General features: G+C 39.3%; 1 protein-coding gene across 4 annotated transcripts in view; it reads left to right on the top strand.

The window, feature by feature from the left end:
• The window catches only part of VPS13D (vacuolar protein sorting 13 homolog D), a 107,457-nt gene that overhangs the window by 52,396 nt on the left and 32,116 nt on the right, over positions 1–22,945 (top strand). For all 4 annotated transcript variants that reach the window (XR_013927122.1, XM_080380803.1, XM_080380804.1 and 1 more), the window contains 15 exons: positions 596–726; positions 973–1,148; positions 1,271–1,394; positions 2,227–2,462; positions 3,214–3,322; positions 3,974–4,131; positions 4,485–4,593; positions 6,474–6,653; positions 6,916–7,032; positions 7,373–7,522; positions 8,388–8,537; positions 9,377–9,473; positions 11,154–11,302; positions 13,671–13,805; positions 14,135–14,302. Coding sequence is in view for 3 of the 4 variants with exons in the window: in XM_080380803.1 (XP_080236929.1) it covers positions 596–726; positions 973–1,148; positions 1,271–1,394; positions 2,227–2,462; positions 3,214–3,322; positions 3,974–4,131; positions 4,485–4,593; positions 6,474–6,653; positions 6,916–7,032; positions 7,373–7,522; positions 8,388–8,537; positions 9,377–9,473; positions 11,154–11,302; positions 13,671–13,805; positions 14,135–14,302 (2,189 nt within the window). In the remaining variant the exon portion in view is untranslated. The remainder of the gene's footprint in view (positions 1–595; positions 727–972; positions 1,149–1,270; positions 1,395–2,226; positions 2,463–3,213; positions 3,323–3,973; positions 4,132–4,484; positions 4,594–6,473; positions 6,654–6,915; positions 7,033–7,372; positions 7,523–8,387; positions 8,538–9,376; positions 9,474–11,153; positions 11,303–13,670; positions 13,806–14,134; positions 14,303–22,945) is intronic.

Genomic DNA, 22,945 nt, shown 5'->3' with positions numbered 1-22,945 from the left:
TTAACAACTGCATTTGCAAACTGTCATTTCTGTTCCTGTGTATTCCCCCCGATTGTTACTTCTAAGTGCACACAAATCCTACGGCGTTACTGTCTTCAGCTGTTTTGAGTGTCTGTGTGCTGTCACTGCCCAGCCATGTGCTCCTTCTGGGGCTTTTGCTTTTTGCCTCTCTGGGCTGATGTGCAACTTCTGTCTTCCTTGCACTCCAAGCATATGTAAAGTACAATTTCCTTGGAAGCTTTTAGTTTTTAATGACAGTTTGGAAGTTACTCCACAGTGATTTTTGAGGAATTTTTCATATGTTTAAAAGTAGAATAATTACTTGCATTGATTTACTTGTTATTGAAAATAGTTTGGGTTGGGTTTTTTTATGTTCAGTGCTTATGATCTCTAAATTATACTTGAGAAACAGAGGGTAACATGACATAAAATTACGTTTAAAGTGGTGCTTCAAAATATGGTAGTGTTACAGCAGAAACAGCATGTCTCAGGAACCCAAGAAAAGAAACTTTTGTTATGTGAAATATATTGTAGCAGATGTCTTTTGCTTTTTTTGTAAATAACAGCTTTGGTTTTAACTTGTTTTTATTACTAGGTATCGATGTTAAAAAAGGCAGAGGCCGCTATATTGATACATGCATGGTAACATTTGCGCCCCGTTACCTGTTAGATAATAAATCAAGCTACAAGCTTGCCTTTGTTCAGCGGGAATTTGCCAGAGGTCGGGTAAGATGCATCCTTTTTGTTACTTGTTATTACGATACTTGTAGTTAGTCACAGCGTCTTCCAACCAAAAAGAACACAAACATTATACTTGAAGGTATTGTTGGCTAGTTATGAGGATCTTTCTCCATATTCTAATAGCAGCATCCACCTAACTGAATTAATTACTGGGTACATATTTGAGAGGTATATAGAAAATACTGGTTTTTAAATATCTATAGGGTATGTATTTTCCAATTTCTGTACTAGGGAACATCCAATCCTGATGGCTATATCTCCACCCTTCCTGGATCCAGCGTCGTGTTCCACTGGCCACGTAATGATTACGATCAACTATTATGTGTGAGACTAATGGATGTCCCAAACTGCATTTGGTCTGGGGGCTTTGAGGTCAACAAAAACAACTCATTCCATATTAATATGAGGTAGCTATTATATATAAATGTTCTGTAGCATACTTCTATTTTTTGATAGAAGCATCTATTTCACACTGCAGATAATGCAGCTCAGAAGCCTGCCGCTCTTGTAACTGTTTGTTCTTGTTCAGGGACACCTTGGGAAAATGTTACTTCTTAAGAGTAGAAATTACTCTTCAAGGAGCCACATACCGCATTGCGTTCAGCGACACAGATCAGTTACCACCACCTTTCCGCATAGACAATTTTTCCAAGGTAAAAGAAGAAAAAAAAAACCCACATTTTTCTTTCATTTTTTAGTTTAAAAAGCAAAGTTCTTTTGTATTCGTTAGATGAGGGAGCTGATTAGCTTGTGTAATGAAATAAAAATTTGTGGCAAGAGGTATTCGTGTAGATACTAATTTTCTGAAGTTTAATAAAAGTTGTTAGTACTCAGCTACTTTATCTTGTTTAATAGTAGTGCTAACATTGTGGCTTTTATGAGTACGTTAAAAGTCTTAGAAGGAAGGGCCTTATTACTGTTGAGAAAATTGTGCGAGGGTGATAGTTTGTCATCTGTTCTGTGTTCTTTTCAACCTTGACTAACCCGAAGTTAATTCAAAGAAAGAATTTGGCTGCTGCTGCCCCTTCCTTTCTCTCTGTCTTCAGGCTTCCGTGTCAGCGAGTATAAAAACCAGAGAATTTACTTTGCACATTTAACAGTAACGCACTGACTGCCTTGTGATCAGAGCAAGAGCTGGAGCAGTTCGTACTTACTGGTTCTCGTTCTGTTTGGTACTGAACTGTTAAATAGAACTGGGCAAGTCCTAATTTTGGTGATGAGGTTTGAGATGCTACCTACCACAGGACTAAAGACATTTTGAACTACGGACAGCAGATAAAAGCAAAGATGACATTTCTCATCCCTTTGAGACTATCTTTAATGGAGACTGAATGGAAGAGAATGCATGTGAAACCATTGGCGGGGGGGGAGGGGAGCTGAACACATTTCAGTGATCAACTCCTGAGAAAGGAGCAATGATAGCAACAAATCTGTCTGGTTAACAATTTCTGCATGAAACCACATCCTCTTTCATAACTGTTACAGGTCCCGATTGTTTTCAATCAGCACGGTGTTGTCGAGCCAAGGCTGTACACTGAAGTGAAGCCCATGACCTCTCTGGATTACGCATGGGATGAACCGATTTTGCCGCCTTTCGTAACGCTGACAGTTAAAGGGGCGGGCTCCTCAGAGATCGTCTGCAGCATGAATGACTTCGAAGACAGCAAGCAGCTTTATTATGAAAACTTCATCTATATTGCTGCTACGTATACTTTCTCAGGGTAATTCTTTATATATTAGGTGAACATACTTTGAATGTTCATGGTGTTCTTCAGGCTTTACATCAATATTCTCTTAATGGTTGCCATTTGAAAATTTTTCAAATGCAGCTAAACTTATGTCAGCCTTATAGCTCGCAGACAAATGCCAAATTTCAGGAGTCTGTAAGCTGTGTATCTTACCTCGTTTGGTCGTGGTAACTTGGCTCTATAGGTGCAGCTTGCCATTATTTATTTTATCACATAATGAGAAAGATTTGGCATATGGCATCTGCTGTGACCCCACTGTCTGATCTTGGGAGAGCAAGGATGTTTAGGGTCACCTCTGGGGGCTTAATTTCACTTGATGTATAAAGGAACTTGACTACAGGGCATACCTGTTTATGAGATGCCTGTGAATTTTAACATTGCACTGCTATATATGCTATTGAAAACAGCTACGGGAGGTTAATACATTGTTTATTGCTTTCCTCAATACAAGGTAGAAAATTTTCTTCAGCATTCATCTGCTTTGCTTGTGAAGTTCCTAGTTGCAGTGAGAAATCAAAGCCCCTTTTAAGAATGTACTCAAATTGACAGCTTACGCTGGTGATTCCAAAAATAATGAGGAAAAAAAAGGCAATACAAATTTTTGCCTGATCGGCTATATTAGATGCATAAGCTTCCTCACTTGGATTTTGGTACAGATCTAATTCAGACTACAGAAGCAGCAGCTTCTGTGAATAAACATGATGATGTTTTCTTGGTGTTCTAGTTCACAGGAGCCAAGTGTAAGACCAGTTGCTTCGAATAAGGATGCTGCATATGCAGAGCTTGTCCTTGACGTTTCTGCAAAGACTCAGCGAGTTGTGCTGAAAAAGAAGGTACCAAGGCACATTTGTTTTTATTAAAATGCTGTTGCTACGTGCTGAAGTAAAATCATATGCTGGGAGAAGGAAAAAATAAAAAACACTTTCAGGATAACTAGGGTTGGAGACAGACACTGTTGAAAGTGACAAGTTACTGCAATTCGGGCTGCTTGAATTAATGGTGGTGCTCCCACATAAGACTTTTTTATGGAGGTAAGGGTGACAGAAAAGGAAGTTTGAATAAAAGTAGTAAGGAACGTTGTAAACGCCTCTAAGACAATCAAGTGTTAATTATATGTTGGATGTTGTAATGAAGTTACAAGGTAGGGCATGCTTCCTTTTTGGTTGCCTTGTAAGTAAAATCTTCTATTTCTGGAGCTCTTAAGACATAGAAACTCTATTTAAATATTGCTGAGATTATTTTTATTCTTGTAAATGCAGCTCTGCATCTAACAGTGCTAATGTAGGATGTATACCTGTTGAACATCAGAGCTGAATTAGAAGGTTTTATACAGACTAGTTCCTAATTCTAATTCAGGGCTCTGAAGATAAATACATACAAGTCCTTCCAAGAATTATAATTCAAAGCATCTGATAGCAAACCAGAACAGAAGTATCTGCTCTGTGCTGCTGTGTTCATTTAAATGTTGAGTTTTTATGCAACAGGAGCCAGGAAAACGATCTCAGCTTTGGAGAATGATGGGCACAGGAATGCTTTGCCATGAAGGTTCTTCAGTTCCTCATAACCCCCATAAACCTTCTCGGTCTGTGGACTCTTCTATGATTTTAGATATTGCAGGCCTGGCAGCTGTCACGGATAACAGGTATTGCAAATACAATTTCTCAGGAACCTGATGTATATTCTAACCATGTCTTTGAAAGCGTACTTAACGTGATATTCTCTGAATAAGGAAAGAAACTATTTTGAAGACGTGGAAAAGCTAGATTTTTATCTGTCTTTGTGAATGGACCTCATGATCACTTTTGTGACTTGGGAGAATTTTTACAAGCATGGCTAATGTATTTTCAGCAGCAGATTGTTAAAAGATCACTTCAGAAGTGAGATTAGGAGAATTTGCATGAGGAAAATTACAGTGAGTGTTCACCATCAACAGATCTGCAGAGTAAAACTGTGTTGTAACCCTCTCCAGTGCTGGGTAACATGCTTTCCTTGCAGGTACGAGCCCCTGATGCTGAGAAAGCCTGATCGACGGCGCAGTACTACCCAGACATGGAGTTTCCGTGACGGAAAGCTGACCTGTGGTATTCATGGACTTGTTGTCCAGGTCAGTCTTGATCATATGTTAAACTTGTTTTGGCTGTTGTGATAGAGATGATGGAGTCATTTGGACTTAGTATTGAAGTGAACTAAAAGCTTTGAGGCCAAAGTTCAGAATGCAGAGGAAACCAGACTTGCACAAACTGCTTGTATGGTTTAAATTCATGTTTGAACATTCTTACCAGTTTCAAATAATTAATATCTTGCACTATTACTTACTATAAATAAGTAATCAGAAAGGTAATAGTACATCATAGTTGAAAATGGACGGTATAGTGATAAATAAGGGCCTTGATATTCTCACACATACCAGATGTGAAAAAGCTGCAGATTGTGTCAGTATCGCTGATGAAGGTCAAGATTTGCACTTCTCAGAACCATGGTTCTGACATTTTAGTAATTAGAATTTTAAAAGCAGTTTGAACTGTTTGCTCTGTGTGTTCCAGGAAACTGGCTTGCAGACAACTAACACTTGCAAACTGCTTGATAATTCTGCCTGCTGATGGTAGAATTTGTAGGCACAGAAACCTGGATTGCTTTTACAAATTTGAGAACTAAACATCAAAAGAATTTTGATTCTCTTTTTTTCTTTCTTTTTAGAAGTGTTTCAACCATATTTATCCATAGCTTACAAACAAATTTTAGTAAGTTATCCTGCATATTGTTGAAATAGAAAGTATGTTTGTAATAAATAATGATGTTATATCTAATGTTTTATTTTGAAAAATAAATTCTGCCAGCTACATCAATGGAAAACGACCTCAGTTCAGTGGAAAAAGTACCTTTATAGGGAATACATTAACTCTTGTGATGAAAGTGAGTCTTTTACGTACACAGTGAATCTGGAATGGATCTGTGGGGTTCAGAATGTTACTACTTCAAAAATTCTGCAGCTAGAACACCCTCATGTCCTGTTGGAGATAGCTCCCCCACCCTTGTTCTTTTCTTGCTTCTAAATTCCTTGTGATTCATTGGTTGGGGTTTTTTTTCCAAAACACATGCTTTGGATATTTCTTCATCTTAAAACAGGACAGCAATGACAGAAGACCAGCATCTTGGTCATTTTGCTCACTGTGTAATAGCAGGACAGTATGCATGTTCCCTGTGAAACTAGAAGTAGCCTGCCAAAACCAGATTTGAAGTTTCAGATGCTTGTTCTGATGTAAGAAAAGAAGAAAAGTATGGGAAATGCTCCTAAGGGTTCACAATAACCTTTTAAGACTGTATTTGTAGTTCTGTTCTGATTAATTTTAAAGGAATGTAGTAGCCATAAAAGAAGGTTCCAGCCTCCAGGATAGATACAGTAGGGATAGCAGCAATGTAGTGTTCCTTTGTCACCTTTGATGCTGTGTTTCAATTCTAATACCAAAAAATAGATCTAGAGAGTATTTGACTTAGTCCCATGATGTTGCATTGATCGTTTTGTGATCAAATTACTGTAGCTTAGTAAGTTACTACTTATCAGTTTGAAGCAACCAAAAAAGCCTTGCATTGCTGTTTTAAGGTGTTTACTCAGTAAGGATTTACATCCTGATCTGCAGATCCAGAGTTCATCTTTCAAAAAGCTTTTATGTCGTTTTGAAAATTTTTTCAGGAAGGACTTCCCATGTTCAGTCACAGTATGATGTCTGCGGTTTCTGAATGTGCAGTGGGAATACTTAATTACTGATCTTGGCTTTTTCTTGTAGCTGCCAAACTGATTAAACACGAGTTACCAGAAGCTTTAGCAATATCAAGTCAAATGCTGCTGGACTGCTTTTCTTTTAGTTTGAAGAGCAAGGAGAGGAAAGTAAAATACACTTTTAAATCATTGTACGTAAAGTTACCTGAAGCTTTTAACCTATCACTTTTTTTTTTCTCTCCCCTTACTCTTTGTTCGCTTTCCAGGCAAAGGGAGGAATACTAGGTCTGCATGATGGAGCAGAAGTTGTTCTTGGTCCTGATACTGCACTTGAACTTCTGGGGCCAGTTCCACCTGAACAGCAGTTCATAAACCAAAAGATGAGGCCTGGGTCAGGAGTACTAGCTGTTAGAGTCATCCCGGATGGGCCAACTAGGGTTCTACAGGTGAAGTCCTTCATTAACTAGAATCCAGTTTCATTATTTGCTTGTACTTGAAATACCTTTTTCTGTATTGCATCTCTGAATTCTTGCAAGAAGAATTTTGTAGTTATATGAAGGGGGAGGAGAATATCATAAAACGGAAATAATAACAACAAAAGTTTTCATTGTACTTATGTTTAAAAAAGATAACTTTGTAAGGTAGGACAGTATAGCTGTGATTTATAAATAGGAAAGCGATCATTCCAGTAATGTATCTGTTTATCAGATAACGGATTTTAACCAACGTAGAAATGATCGTTTATCTACTGAAGGAGATGAACTTCCAGTTACGGAACAAGATCTACACAAGTTAAAAAATCCAGATACAGAGCAGGAATTAGAAGTAAGTTATTACAACTAGTATCTGTCTCTTTTATTTCTCATTTTCCTTTCTAGATTTTAGAGGGGGGCTTGGGGGGTTGATTGTTAACTTTTCCCCATGGTGGCCTCTTGTTATGAACTTGTAGATTTTCCTGCTAAAAATCCTTATTCTTAAAAGTTGGGTTTATGTCTTAACACCTCGTTATTTGAAGACTAATTGTCAATTAGCTTCTCAGCCTCTTTGGAGAGATGAGTCTAAGAAAATAAATTCTTTGCGGAAGTATGTATTCAGTATCACAGATTTTTTCAGTGTTGATTTGTTACTAGGGTTTTTTTTTCCCCCTCTTCAAATATTTTCTCAGGTGCTTGTGAAACTGGAAGGTGGAATAGGGTTGTCTTTGGTCAACAAAGTTCCTGAAGAGCTAGTATTTGCGAGCCTCACAAGAATTCATGTCCACTACACACAACTGTCAACAAGTCAGGTGCTAGAGCTTAGTGTGCAAGACATACAGGTATTTACCATTTTGAAACATTTATTTGGTCATGGATCTTCTGCAGAAGTTCAGTCAGCATCGGTGTTCCTTTATTTTCTTTGTTTTCGACTGTATCTCATACCATCTGTCTGTTAGGCAAGTTAGAATCTTATTTTATTTTGTAAACAGGTGAGATTGAAATTTTTCTCCCTTCCTGGTTCTTGGTTCTTGATGCTTTCATTACGTAGTGGAAAAGCAGCTATTGAAAGCAGAAGTCCTAATGCTGGTAGCACTGCAGTATAAATCATAGAATCATAGGCAGATAAGACAAGTATAAACCTATTACATTTTTTCCACCTAGATTTTGGGTTTGACTCTGCAGTTCTGCCCTAACACTTGTTTTGAGTTCAGTCTTTGCAATTCAGAATTCACAAGTTAAACTGAAAGAGTGTAAAAAGTGGTTTTATTCTACTAAAAAACTCCTCTAAATTATTAGAATTTGTTCCCAATATATAAGATTTTATTGGAAGGGGAATTGTAGATACTGATGTAGATAACATGAGATAAATGGATATTTACATGCATCAGTCAAATGCAGGAGTAGCTTAAGTCTCCTGTTCAATATTTTTGGCTGTTTTTTGTAAAATTAAAAATAAGTCACAGAGGATGTAGCAATTTTGTTACAAGTTTTGTTTGTTGGTATCTATAATAGTTTTTTTTTTTAAGGGAGGACATTTCTGACTTTTTAGTATGATCTCAGTGAGATCAATAACCAAGTATATTCAGTGTCTCTCTGGCTCAGGCACCATGTATTTCTGAAAGCTTTGAAGTCCTCAGTTAAGGGGGATCAATTTTGCTGTTGTCTTCTGCTCAGATTTTGTTGTCGTCCTTATCCACTCTGTAGGTGGACAACCAGCTTATTGGCACTACACAGCCTTTTATGCTCTTTCTCACGCCTAAGATGAGTGAAAACGAACCTGTGGAGACTGGTCCTGCTGTGCAAGTAAATGCAATGAAATTTCCCAGTAAGAATGCACTGACTGATATATACAAGGTAAACCCCAGTCTTGTGATGGTGCCATGCAGGTGCTGCTCTGTTTAAATGACCCTTCCTGTTCCTAATTTTCACTAGTAATCTGAATTCAATAATTTGTGAAATACACTGTGTTGAATTAATTGTGGGGTTTAAAGGACACTATATCCACCTTCTCATGTTCATAGTGTTTAAAGCTACGGTACAGTGAGGAGCAGGATAATAAATATATTTAAAAATATAACAAATTGGGCCAGACCCTTGATTGTTCACATCTGTGGCCTTACTTTTCAAGCCAGTTATTCTCCCCTCAGAATTGGTAGGTACCATTGTAGCATAGTGAGCCAGAATATCTATGCTATATTTCTCGTGAGCATTTACAAGGTTATTACTTCTCTCTGATAAGCCATTATCTTGCAGCATAAACCCTGTTCTGTGTACTGCAGCTGTTCAGAAATGTTGCCTGGAAATGTATCCACCAACTGTGGCATGCATTGTGAGGGCAAAATGGAGTTAGTTATCAAGACCTGTTTTCTCACTCGGAATCTTTACCTGTGTATGTCAGTGCTGTTTTCAAAAAGAATGGATCTTGGTGTTGGAAAATAGCTAAGCATCAGATGCTGAAGTGTTAGTATTAGGTAATGACACACAATGCCTCCCAAAAAATGGAAACAGTCATCACCAGTTATAGATAACTTTATGTGAAGAAAACTACCAAAGACGTTTTGAAGGTGTCAGTCTTACACTACAAACCCATTCCAGTGAAAATATTCTGTTGAACACATTGTCCTGTTTAATGGATTACGTGGATTATATTTCTAGCGTTAATACTGTAAACTGAGACTTGTTTATCTTCCTAGCATCTGATGATCACTGCACGAAAGTTCACAGTTCAAATTGAGGAGAAACTCCTTCTGAAGCTGTTGAGTTTCTTTGGCTATGATCAGTCTGAATCAGGTATAGTATAAAATTACAAAGACCAGTTTTACAGCGTACGGAAGTATTATGATCTTACATATAAAATAAGGTCAAAATGCCTAGATACTCTTAGCTCCTTGGAGGCTTCCACTGCTGAACAGAGAGCTGGGAAGCTAACATCTCGGTGGCCCCTGTAAAGCTGTTCAGATGTACCGTGCTCGGTACCGTCTTCAGGTGATGACCTGTGCAACATGCTGTTGTCCAGTACATGATGGCTGAGCTGAGCCTCCATGGGAAGCAGTTCCATATTCATCTGAGGTTCCTGTATCTGGATTCATCTGTATTAGGCTAAAATAAATTGTGTCATTAATGTAGCGAACCTCATTGTTTAGTAATGTTTGTTTATTTAAACCCAAGGCTAGAAATGGGATCTCTGTTCATTTGTTCCTTGGGCAGTTCCTCTTGTTTAACTGAAGGAAACATTTGGCTGTCTGACCTTTTAGTTGTGGCATCCATAGCCCTAGCTTTAATTGTAATCAAGTGTTCTTCCATTCAGTGAGACAAGACAGAGCTCTTGAATCTTCTAATCTCATAGATGTTGTTGTAATCCCTCTGTTGTGGGGTTTATCTGTACTTTGGAAACTTTCTGAAATGTTTGTTTTGGAGTGGCAATTGAAAAAGTCACTTTTATTGTGCAGTAGGGTCTGTAGCGTTATATAATAAAGCAACTGTTGCAGGAAAAAAAGTATTTTTGGCGTGATTCCAAATGAGGGCAAGCCTACAAATGATGCTCAGGAGTCCTGTATCTGGCTGATCCACAGACTTCTGAATTGTCTCTGAAAAACTATGAGTATTATGTTTCCCGGTTCCACGGAGGACTTAAAGACTTAGGTCTGTGGTGATGGGGAGAAATAAAGATTTTGGGTTTTGCTCTTAGCTGCATACTAATCTGTCCTTTGTTTTGGTTTACCCTGACGCTTTTGCTGGATTTTTTTCCTTATTGACTGTACACTCTTTGTAGTTTATCCACTGATGCTGATGAAGTCATCCAGGATTCAGACAAAAATTATTTTGTCATTTACAGTCAACATATTAGTTTGTTCAACCTGAGTTGATAGGACTTTGTAATCTTTCATCTTTCCCCTGCCTTCTCACACCACCAAGGTGCTCTTACAAATAACATTTGAACCTGTTAGTGTCAATAATATTTGGCTCACTCTGTATGTAAATTGATTTGTTGAATCCCTTCCAAGTAGGCATTTTGTCCATTCTGTAGTGATAATTGAAGATTGTCAACTTTGCTTGCTTTGTACATACTATTGAGTTTAGTGTGTAAGGTAGCGGAGAGAGGAAAAACATAAGACCGTGACTACACAGTGGGAGACATTGCGTAGTTATGTTTGTCTCCTTGTTTCTGTATGCTGACAGAGATAAATTAGAAGCAAGATTAAAAGCTCAAACAGCTTAAACTATGCACTTGGGTGATGTTTTAGCTAGCTACAAACACATTCAGTTTTTAGAGATGCAGGCAGATCTGAAAAAAAATTCTTGAGCCTCAGAGGTCAACTTCATGTCACAAGGCATGAGTAACTTTTATGGCTACACGAACAGTCGCACATACTTCTTATTTGTAGAGATGAACTATTAGAGTATGCATTCATAACCCCATATTTATTTTTGTATAATCTATTCCAATTCCTGTGTTTTGCCTGGATGCAGAGGTTGAAAATTATGATGAGAACCTCCATGAAAAGGTTGTTGAACAAGGTGGAGGACAAAAGCGATACTACTTTGAAAATCTGAAAATTAGTGTGCCTCAAATAAAGTTGAGTGTCTTCACCTCCAACAAGCTGCCTTTGGATCTGAAGGTATGGCGATGTATTCACAGCGTACGCTTCCAAGTAAGGAGATTCTGGTGCAGGAAGAAGAGGGAACAGAAAAGCTTTAACTTACTGCTATTAATTTCCATTTACTCTTCCGTTATTTAAGTTACAAATAATAGAAGTTCCAGTAACTTCTGCTACTTAATTTGCATTGATTTCCAGTCTCTTCTGTAATATTCTTTCATTTTTGTAATTTCAGTTGAAGCACAGCCAACTGAACCTAATAACTCACAATTACAAAGGACCATAGGTACATTAATAGTAGTATAAAGAGCTTAAGGGGAATGACTGTCATATGGGAGGGCTGAGGCGAGGGTGAAGAAAAATAAGAAGTTACTTAACTTAGGGAGCAGAAATGCAGGACAACTCTAAGCATTTTCATCCAGAAAATATTGTCATGTTTACCGTCGTCCAGGTAAACCAGGGATCCCAAATTACAGCAAGAAGATAATCGCGTCCAGCGTTCCAACTTGTGTGTTGGGACCTTCCCGGATGTAATAAGGTGGCAACAGTCAGCAATATTTTGGTTCTTTCTGAACTAATAAAACTAATTTCCTCCAAGGTGGGGGAGTTGAAACCAAGCCAACCAACCAAACCATAAAAACCCCTCCCCACTGTGGGGGAACAGAGCTGCTGCCTACTCAACTTGTGTGTTCAAAAAGCAAAATAGAGACACTGATCAGGCTTTTTTGTGCCCTTGATATTAAGGGCATTAAGATGTACAAGTTTTAAAAGAAGTTTAGTTTTGTGGAATGAATGTCTATCATGGAGTCCTACCAAGATGACCCAGAATGTCATCAGCCCTGCATTCTTGTACTGCTTTTACCATATCCTTGTGCAAAGTGGACGGTTCAATAGCTCGCATTAGCAGTGTCTGGAATGTGTCTGTAGTTTAGCTTCAACGTGAAAATGCTTATTATCCGATTATCTCAAATTCATAGAGAGAAAACAGTGTTAGTGGTGAGTGCCTTTAAGAAACTGGTATGTGCACTCCTCTGTTTGGATTTCCTACCACCTTTGGTATAAGATTGCGTATGGATATGGCTTGGCAGCCGCCAGCACTGTTCCCAAGAGAAAACTTGGCATATACATTCTCCCCCTCAACGATAACAGTCACTGGCTGTATTCTGTATATTAGCTGCCACAGAAAGAGTTCCATTCAGGTTTGTAGCACAGGAGAGTTCAGGGTAGGAGGGAGACAATAATCACAGTAGAGCCTTTGTAGAAGTTTTTCTGACTACCTCTAATGTTTCTGGCTTGGACATTGCTGTCTGGTAATTTGGTGTAGACAGATTATTTTTATGAGGTACCAGTATTAACAAAGTTGCCTTATATAATATCTGATAGTTAAACAGGAAATTACTTCCTACCCAAGTGAATAATGAGGACTACTCTAGTTAGTCATCCATTTACTGGAAAAATAAATAGGTCCTTTCTTACTCGCAAACTGAAATCAGACCTGTAATTTGCCTTAATTGCCTGCAGGTGGCAGAACACCTCATGCTCCTTGGCAGTCCAAGCTCGCTTTAGTGATTCATGTAGAAAGATGCAACGCGAGTACCAGGCTTCTTTACGCCTTCTGATTTTCTGGTGACTAGGACTGTGCAGGTGCCATTATCAAGACCTGAAATAGAAAGGATCTCTTTCTTTCTCTAAAAGATTAGTTTTCTTGTGAATTTTTCAAAAATGACTGTATGTGTGTGTATATATAGATGTATGGCTTGTCCACCTCAAACATATTTTTTTAATGTATAAATTGTTCAAGTTAGAGATGGCCCATGGACTAATTACTGTCTTAGTTTTCTTCTTTGCAAATAACTGAAAAAGCTGGTGTAAATTTCAGTACACCACATAATGTGAAGAAATGAGCCTCAGGCTTGCAGGAAATTATGTATGTTATTCCAGCTCATCCTGACACTTCACACATTCGTAGAACTTCAGCAGGGTGGAAAATACCCAGCTTTGTCTTCACAGTATATCAAGGAAATTGATTTAGGATCTGATTTAATTGAACATAGAGCAGTTATACAGCTAAATGCTAAGCATAGAATCTTAAATGCATTTTGTTTTGAAACATCCCTATCAAGTGTAGAAAACAGATTGCATCAGGAAGAGCATTTAATGACTACCTAATTAGTGAAGAAATGCAGCTGTAGTAATTGATCATTGCTTACAGGTAAGAGGTTTATGGAGTGGTTGCACTCTGTATCAAAGCGTCTGCATAGCAGTGGTAAATTACTCTGGCAGCTTCAGATAATTTTGGTTTGTTACCTGCTTTAAGATGAATTCATTTGGGTCCTGTGAATGAGAAGCAGAGAGAAAAATCAAAGTATCAATATCTTTTATTTAATAGGCATTGAAAAGCACACTGGGATTTCCTCTAATCCGATTTGAAGATGCTGTGATTAATCTGGATCCTTTCACTAGGGTCCATCCATATGAAACTCAGGAGTTTATCATTAATGACATTCTGAAACACTTCCAAGAGGTAAGTGTCATACAGATTTCCGTTGTGGCAAAGGCTGAACTTCCAGAGAAGTTCTCTACTGAGGGCGCAGGAATCTTCCTTGGCTATTTACTGAAGTGTTGGCACTGTGTTGCTGCTTTGGTACATGGAGAAATAGCATCACGTGCTTCTAAGAATACACTGCATTTTAAGGTGAAACTATTGTTGATCTTAACTGCTATTTGTGTGGTCATTTCTTCAGTGAAACTATTTTGTATAGGGGTTTGTTGCGGGTGGGACTTTTTTAATCAACCTTGCTGCTGTCAGCGTGATCTGTAAGCGGTATTTCATTCTTCCTGTTGATTTTACAGGAGCTGCTCAGTCAGGCAGCAAGGATTCTAGGTTCTGTGGATTTCCTTGGCAACCCTATGGGTCTGTTGAATGATGTTTCAGAAGGTGTTACTGGACTTATAAAATACGGCAATGTTGGTGGTCTCATAAGAAACGTCACACATGGAGTATCAAACTCTGCTGCAAAGGTAATAATTATGATATTAAAGTTTGTTAGAACAGTAGGCAAAAAGGAGTCAGGAAACCAGTCAGATTTACAGACCATCTTTAAATTGCGTTATGTTGTTTGTTTTGTAAAAATTGTGTTTGAAGTGTAGATATTTTTTTTTTTAACATTTTATATACACAGTTCAGGGATGCCAAAAACCTTGCAGGAGTCAATGAAACCACTTGAGGCCTTATTATTGATATACATATATTTGCAGATTGAATGCAGTAGTTAACGAGTGCGAGAATTTAAATGTTGGTTAAGTGTGGCATCATCTCCTGTGTACAAGTGAACAGAGTTCTATCACATTATGTATATTCAAGAGAAAGAACATTATAGAAATTGGGAGTATTTAAGGGGTTACTTAGTGTAACAGGAGTTGTTAACTTTTATTTTTGGAAAGTGATTAAGCTGATATGAATATAAATTATTATGATAACACTTGAGATGTTTTATTGTCCTGTGGCACACAGCAACAAACCAGGGAATTGCTAGATTGCTACGCATTTATCTTTAGTTTTAATTGCAAAGCCTTTGCATGGGGAATGTTCTTTTGTCCTTCCTGATAACAACTGAGAGAATTCAACTATATCAGTGTTATCGGTGAAAATAACTGTCCTTAGTGCTCGAGAGAGGTATGATCGGAGACGGCAGCCAGAAGTAGGAAGTGGCTTCCACCATGGTTGATACTGTGCTTGATACTGAACAAACATAATGCTCTTGACATATTTTTCATTACATGCATGGTGTACCAACATGTACTGTAAATGAGCTTTGTGATCATGGGTAGAGCCGGAATAATGCTTTCTTCACATAAGGACATGTTAGGATTTGTTTTTGGGAAAATTCTTTACTTCCTATTATTTTCATTTACCGAAGTGGGAAGTTTGTACATGTATGTTATCATGGTTCATCCTTTCACAACCTATTGCACTTATACACAAGGAGATCTACTCCTTGCCCCACATTAGTGGGAAACGGTAATTCAGAAGATGAGAAAGCTAAAATGTAGAGTTTGCATAATTACAGGTAGATCAAGAGTAACATTATGAAACCTAGTCAGAGTGCCCTAGAGATCCCCAGTCCATTGCTGCGGGCGTAGCTGTGAGCATGTCTAACCCAGATACTTGAACCCTGAGGGAAGATGACATACACCTTCTCTATCATAATTACCTTGTTCCCAGCATTAGCCCATTTGGGGCAAATTCAAGAAAATTAAACAAAATACCATGTTGTTGATGTTCCTGTCTTAACCCCATACCGAGTGATCCTGTGACTGTCAGCACCACACATCCCAGCTTATCCGGGCAGCCTGGTGGAGGCTTACTGAGCTTCCCCAGGGCAGGGGCCCTCCGGGCGGATGCCTGGTTTGGCCAGACTTTGTGCTCGTGGTTCCAGTCTCTGGTGACCCATCCACGCCACCCAATAGAGTTTGTTTCTTTAGAGTTTCCTTTCTGTAAAGTGTTGTTTCCTCATTGCAGTCACATCTGCAGCAACAGTCTCATAAATCTTTCTTTAAAAGGCACGAGCCTTCCTATGTTTCCCACAAGGGCAAGGTCATTCTTTGAACTTTGGAGTCATTTGTAACCAAGGTTTTGTGAAGGAAGATTTTCAAAGGCAGAAGGGCAGTTGGATGCTGAACTCCTTTCAAAATCCAACAGGAGCCGAGTGCCTGCTTCCCATTTATACCTTTGAAAATCACCCCATGTACTATTTATCTGTCTTCCCAGGTATTTTTTTCTTTCTCCTTGATAGATCCAAAATGTCTGTGATGCAGGTTTCACACAGTTCCCTTGTAAAAACTTATGTGGATTATGTATTTGTCCTTTCAGAACAAGGAGAGAATTATATCCTTTAGGAAGGCTTAATAGTACATTTTGGAACTCTTGATTAATCCTTCTTCCAAAGGATGCATCGTAATTCTGCTGCATAGAAGATAATGGTAAAGGTTCATATAGGGAAGAACTAATCTTAATGATATGTCGCGCTGCCTTTAGGCATCTAAATCAGCTAGAAAATGGATCCAGGAATGTCTATATAATAAAAAACTGACATTTCACAATTTGTGCCGTGTTGCGTACATGGTACAGCATGGAACTTGGTCTTTTACTTCTTTCTGCTGTACCATGTGTATGCCTTATGATCATGCCTAGGATATGTGAAGTTTGGTAAAGAAAAAAAAAGGGGTGCAGGATAATTCCAGTTACTCAAGAAAACCATGGCTGAAACAGTAGATCATTTTCATCTTGCTATTGGTGCTCTCTGTAGGAAGGTATTTTAACGTATATTTTCACCTGATTCAGCTGTGCCATAGAGGTCCTCAGCCCTGCAGCTCCTGTGGGGCTGGTGTAACGCAGCTGGAGCGGGGTGAGCAGCGCTGCACAGTGCTGTGGCTGGGGGAACACCCGCTGCGGCCGGTTGGGATACCTGACCTTTAAAGGGGTAAATAAAAATCTATCCTAGATTTTCAGATCAGTTAGCTTTTAAGGTGTGAGTAGATAGATAAACAAATTTTAATGCTATAATCATCACTTTAAAAGTAACGCTGCTTGACTGAATTGAAAATGAAGCTCTTTGAGTTGTATCTGGTTTTGTCATGTTATTGCTTTCCTATTTTATAGTTCTGTTGATTATCCCTGTAATGGCTTTTCCATGCATTTCAGAACACGCAGTGGGTAATGCCTTCTTTCAAGTGGAGAGCTGCAGTGTATTTAAGTTGGCACAAAACCTTAGGTTAAATAAAGTTCACTGCAGACAGTTTTGTAGTTTTTATCCCTTGGAGACTCCAAGTTCTGTGTTTTAAAAAGTTCTTTGATCCTAAATATAGACACCTGAGGGAATTTCATTCCCTCTGAATGGAGACTTCTATAGTTGCCATATGCGTAGAAATGTCTTGCATTCTTGGCATCCACAGGTTATTTTTTTTATTTCCCCCATCAGGCATGATAGTATAAATCCTAAAGTATTCCTGTTGCAGAGGTGTTTCAATTAGAAACAAGTACTGAACACTGAATTAGCATCTGAACAGAAATGTTCTGTAGCTTGTGTTCTCCAAATGGAAAATTAAGCGTGGTTGTATCTATTACTGGCAAATAGGCGGTGTGCTGACATCATGAAATTCCTGGTGGTAAAGGATTGAAAATTTGATTAATCAGCTTGTCAATACTGTATTTAATTTGCCTGATTCTTTCAACCCTCGCAAGGAGTTCTGTTACCTTTCATGAATTATGAGCACATAGAAATGCAGTTGTTACGACCCTGCTACATACATATTTATTGGATGGAAATAATTGTTGGATGGAAATAATTGTTGTGTCCCTCCCTTCCTCCCGAAAGGAATAATTTAATGAACTTGAAATAGCTTAATTTTCATATTGAACTTTGAAGTTTCCAGTGATAAATTTAATTAGGCTTCTTAAGGAAAGGTAAGCCATCAGCTGCAGTTGCATTTCCACGTTGGGTTTTTGTGGAAGCTGGCAGAGTTCTGAGGGGCAGGCTTGGGAGCAGGCACCCGGGATGCCAAAGCTTACGTGTAAAGGAGTTGCAACAAATTGTATGGTGGGTGGGTGTTTTCTTTTATGGCTGAGGAAGAGGCACATATGAACTGTGCCCCAGACTTTCATTCCATATATTTATTTTAACTCGGTTCAGAGTGATGACAGAGGTGCTCAACAGAGATAGGAAAAGAGGTGGGGTGTTGGAACCAGGTAGGAAAATGTGAAGACTAGTAAGGAGATGGATGTTTCTCCAGGTGAGTGTTTGACATGGAGGCATTTGTAGAAAAGGAGCATGAAAGCAGCATGAAGGGAAACAGGAGTTTTAACCCTCATTGTGAAATAAATCAAAGCAGAATCTCAAGTGGTCGGCAGTGACAGAAAAATAAAGATAACTGAATGGAAAATGAAGAGGAAGTAATAAAAGGATTATTTAAAAACAAATCATGAACAAGTGTTTGACTTGTGTGAATGTTAACTTTAACAAAACTGGCAATAAATAAGATGAGAAGCGGATCTAGCAGAATACAAGAAAGTAGGTACAATTCAAGCAGGTTCTACCCAAGAACAGAGACAAATGTTTTAAAGCACTCGGAGCTGATGGTTCCCTTCTGTTTAAAGTTTCTTAGTTATGTAACCAACCACTCTTACTTGATTCAGAAGCAAGAACAACTGGCATTCTTGTATCTTTGGAGACACTGTGGTTCAGTAGTTCTTGGAATATTAGCTCAAAATGCAATTCAGGTAGCTGAAAAAGAAACTTGTGTTGGTGACAGGGAACTTCTGACAAAGGCCTTTGTAGATGAAGCCTGAGAAAGAAGCACGTGGTGGTCTTTTCCTCAGGAGAGCATTAAACAAAATAGTCAGCTGGTAATGTAGAAAGATCATGGTGGCATTCAGGTTCTGAGTTCCCTCCTATTCTGTATTTTCACAATTTTTCACTCCCTGCTGTTCTGTTTATATGTTAACACAGAATGTGTATGATTACTGATGGTCCCATACTGGATAAAAATGAGGAAGGCTGGAATACATGTCGTCCTCCTGGGCAACTTCACAGTTTTTAATTTGGGTCTTTGGGAATGCCGATGGTCATCCTTTACAAGGGTATTCTAGGTATTGAAGTTGTGGCATTTAGCAGCAATCGCCATAAATGTTTTTTTTCTATTCCTAGAAGTGATTTACACAGTTCAGGTCAAACGTAGCTTTCCCTGTGTTTCCTTCAGTGTAATCTTAAGATTTTTTTCCTTGTGTCTTCCCCAGTATTGTGTAGGGGCTACTGCAGCTTGTTCAGGTAATCCATCCAGGTGGCACTGCAAATCATCTCCAGTGCAGCTTGCATTTCCTTCAAAGATTAGCAGTTCCTGTGCAGGTTCAAGTGCTGAGCAGTGAGAATCTGTATAAAAATGTGCAGATTGTGAGATGAAAGTAATTGAAATTCCCAGGCAGAAATTTTCACTGCTGGGAGGAGCATTATAGATGAGGCCATTTCCCCACTTCCTGGCAGTTTTAAAGGACAGCAAGTTTTATGGCCAATTAGTGACAATCAGAAGCCATGGAAAGCGTCGCTTTTTATGTGCAGGACATCTGGTATCTATAATCAGTATCTTTGAAAGAGGTTTTGGGCTAAAGGATCGTCTTTGAGAAGTTTGAAGTATTACTTTATTCTTCCTGTTTTTCATTTGTACCATGGGATAAGATGTGTGTGGCCAGCATCCTGGTGAGAAAGTTTTCTTCACAATTCAGGTTAAATTCACCCTTCCTTTTACAAAGTTGCTTCTGCAAAGTGTGTGTGAACGTGCTTTGGCTGCAGTGTGGGTTTACGTGGAGGAATGGGCATGGGTGAGATCAAATGGAAACGGTGACATATTCTGTGGGAAGAACCGTTCTGATCTGGACTTGATGTCTTAAAACGTGCGTGCTTGGAACCCAGCTGGCACAGGGGCGGCAGCTTTGAGTGAACCTTTTCCAGGAGAAAGTACCCAGCAGGCGGTGAGAATCCTGCACAGCGCAGCCGCTGCGGAGCATGAGGTGCTGAGCTGCATATAGAAATCTGCAAGTGAGCATCTTGACAAAAAGACAGAAGGGGGGGGGGGGGGTCAGAGAGCTTTTATGTTTTACACCTGCTCTAGAGCTTTGCAAAATAAAATACAATGTTCCTGTTTTGCTGACTCATTGGGGAATTAGGTGAAAAAAGGAGAACTTAAAATGTGGTATGCAAAACGTTGCCAAATCATACTGTGAAATTAGAAATGAACATTTATCATAGAGATGAAATGAAATTTGATCTTAACCTACAGTTTTTGAATGGTTAACGTGTCATGAAAACAGGGACATACATCCCATATATTACTATTCACATCTGAAGGAGAAAAAAATGGGGCGTGGGTTGGGAATTAATGACTTCAGTCCTGACAGAAGGCTCACTGCACCTCCCTACTGTGTATATAAAGTTATGTAGTTGTGTAGAATATGCTAAATAGTACAGATTTAAACTTGAAATTCTTCGGTGGCCCATCCCTGAGGAGGAAAAAGAGGACGTTTACGTCCACGGGAGGCGGCGGCACCTTCCGAAGCTGTAACGATAGATGGTTGGCATCAGCTCAGCAGATCCAAACGCATCGTCCCTCAGAGCTGTTTGCTGCTTACACAGCACACGATGGCAGGCGGAATTAACGGGTCTGCGTTTTGCATTAGGTTTTCTTCAAAACTTTAATGGAAATGTGGAAAACCTGTGGGCTTTTAAATAGGGGTTCATCCAGAGCCGGGGACTCGTCCCAGGTGACCATGGCAGGGATGAAAGTGGCAGGGAAGAGACTGGCTGCTGGGGTGGCTGCGGCTGGAAGTGCCCTGGGGAAATAAAAATCCACAGAGTTGGTAAAGATGGTGTTAAAACCCGAGCGTAATGTGCCGCCTCCAAATACATTGTGGTTAGGTATTAACTGCAGAACCAGGCTGGATCTGTCAGGGTTTTCTCAGGTTTTCAGTATATAGAGGGGGTTTTAAGGAGGGAGGTGGAGAAGGGCAAATAATTCCATTCCCAGAAAATAAACAAATAGGAAGACCTTAAAGCTTTGCGAGAGTTGGAAGTTGGGGGGAGGGGAATTATCTGTTAAGAGTATTAGTTGTTTAATAAAGCCAGTTGTCCTCCAGATGAACCCGCCAGTGACTCTGCAGTTGGGGTCATTCCAAGTTCATGCTGTGGACTTTTCCCTGCCTATGTCTGTGTGAGGGGTTCCTGCGGGGTGGCTGCCTGGCCCGGGACACCGGGCTGTGCCCAGGGGGCACCTGCTGCTGCCAGCCCGGGGGGGGGACCCCAGGCACTGGGGGCTCCCTGCCCCCCGGCCCCCTGGGCATCCACACGGGCAGCGCAGCGGGACGCTTCGCACGTCACCAGCCAGCACGCCGCTGTCGGGATGCATTAGGAAGCTTAGTTGATGATGGGATGTGAGCTAATTAAAGCTCCGTTACTTTAGTTATATGACATAAATAGGGGTGGAGAATGCTGCACCAAATCTCAAACACGTTTGTTCAATGGGAAAAGCTGTTGCCTCCTCTTGGATGTCAGTAATTTAGAGAGGGTCAAAGTTTATGTCTGAAAATGAGAAGCTGATGATAGCATTTTGCTGATTTAGTATTCTCTAAATTGAGAGTGTGTCAGTTCCATTCACAGTTCCATTACACGTTTCTCTCTACGCGGTTCGACTCGTTATAAATGCCTTCTGGGCTCAGCCTGAACTGCCCTTTCTGTTTAGGATTGCGTTTAACAGTTGACCTGGGTATGTATTAGCACGTAAAGGAAAGCATAAAAGTCTGGAGAGTATAAATTTACCTGAGTTCACAGACTTTCTTGCTTAAATATCTTGAGTAATTCTTCCAACGCTGACAGAAGCCATGGTAAAAGTATTTTGTGGAACAGGTTCAGATAGCTAGGCCTTTTAAATCTGACAAGTAAACACCTGCTGTTTTTTCAAATCCTTAAAGCATTTAATTTTTTGATCCCAGTATAATGCCCAGTTGACCACAGCGATATGAAAGGAGGAAGCTGTGCTGGCTGGCTGCTTGCTGATGTCCAGTTTGTGAAATTAAACAAGCAGCGCTTCTGTTCCATAACTGTGCATGTATTTGCATTAGTAAAGAAGCTGCTCTAGAAGTTATTTTTATGGTTAGTTGCAGAAATGTATTAAGTATCAGTCATGAGACACTGCAATAAAAGCAAGGAAACTCAGGCTGAAGAATTTACTAGACAACTTTATCTGTCCCACTGCACATAGTCATTATGTGTATCCAAGAATACTGCACGTCTTTTTTCTTTTTACCCTTCCAAAAGAATTAACAGCAAGATTTTGAGGATAGCTAACTACTCTACCGCAAATCCTAGCAGCGTGTACTGCTGTCTCCTTAGCCTGTGACATGTACACTGTGAAGGTTTTTGCCTCCTTGTAGCGAAATAAATGCTTTATTTTGAACTGTTGCCTTTCACTGTCAGAAGTCAGTGTAGAGACTGGCTTCCTCAGGCTGCAGAGATGGTGATGTTTAATGATACCGCTAGAAGGCAAGTAACCACCAGGGATGAGACTTAGAGGTAGGTGTTAAATGTTTAGACATGGTCCACTGTAATTAATCACTTGGCTGAACAGTGCTTCCAAACCTTCTGTTCAGTAAGAAAGGGAGTGCATGTGTGTTGTTTTTTTTTTTTTAAAAAAAAAGCCAAACCACAACTTTAAAGAAGGCAGCCTCCAGTGCCTAACGCTGTCAGTCTACTTGAGTTTATGTAACTTGTAGCTATGTTTTATGTTAAGGTAACTTTTAAATATATATATAAAATATGTTTTGACATTTTATTTTAAATGTATCTAGATAATATCTAAAGAAACATCATGATGTCATGGTAAAAAGACAGCTTATTGTGTCGGTGTAAAACATTTTGTACTATATATGAATATATCTTTTGGCACAGGGAGGTGTCAGTATTTTCCAGCTAATATTTTAGTGTGTATATATTTATTAGGGTTTTACTGTTAGGTTCACTGATTGGGGATGTTTGTGCCTTTCAAGCCACCTGTGCTGTGATGCCTGTTGCTTCTGTTGGTAGTACCTCAGAAAGAAGGTACATGTCAGGGTGGCGGAGG

This window comes from Falco punctatus (genome assembly GCF_963210335.1).
Source record: "Falco punctatus genome assembly, chromosome: 3".
Classification (NCBI taxonomy): Eukaryota; Metazoa; Chordata; class Aves; order Falconiformes; family Falconidae; genus Falco; species Falco punctatus.
The sequence above is the reverse complement of the archived record's forward strand: the minus strand, read 5'-3'. Positions and strand labels throughout refer to the sequence as shown.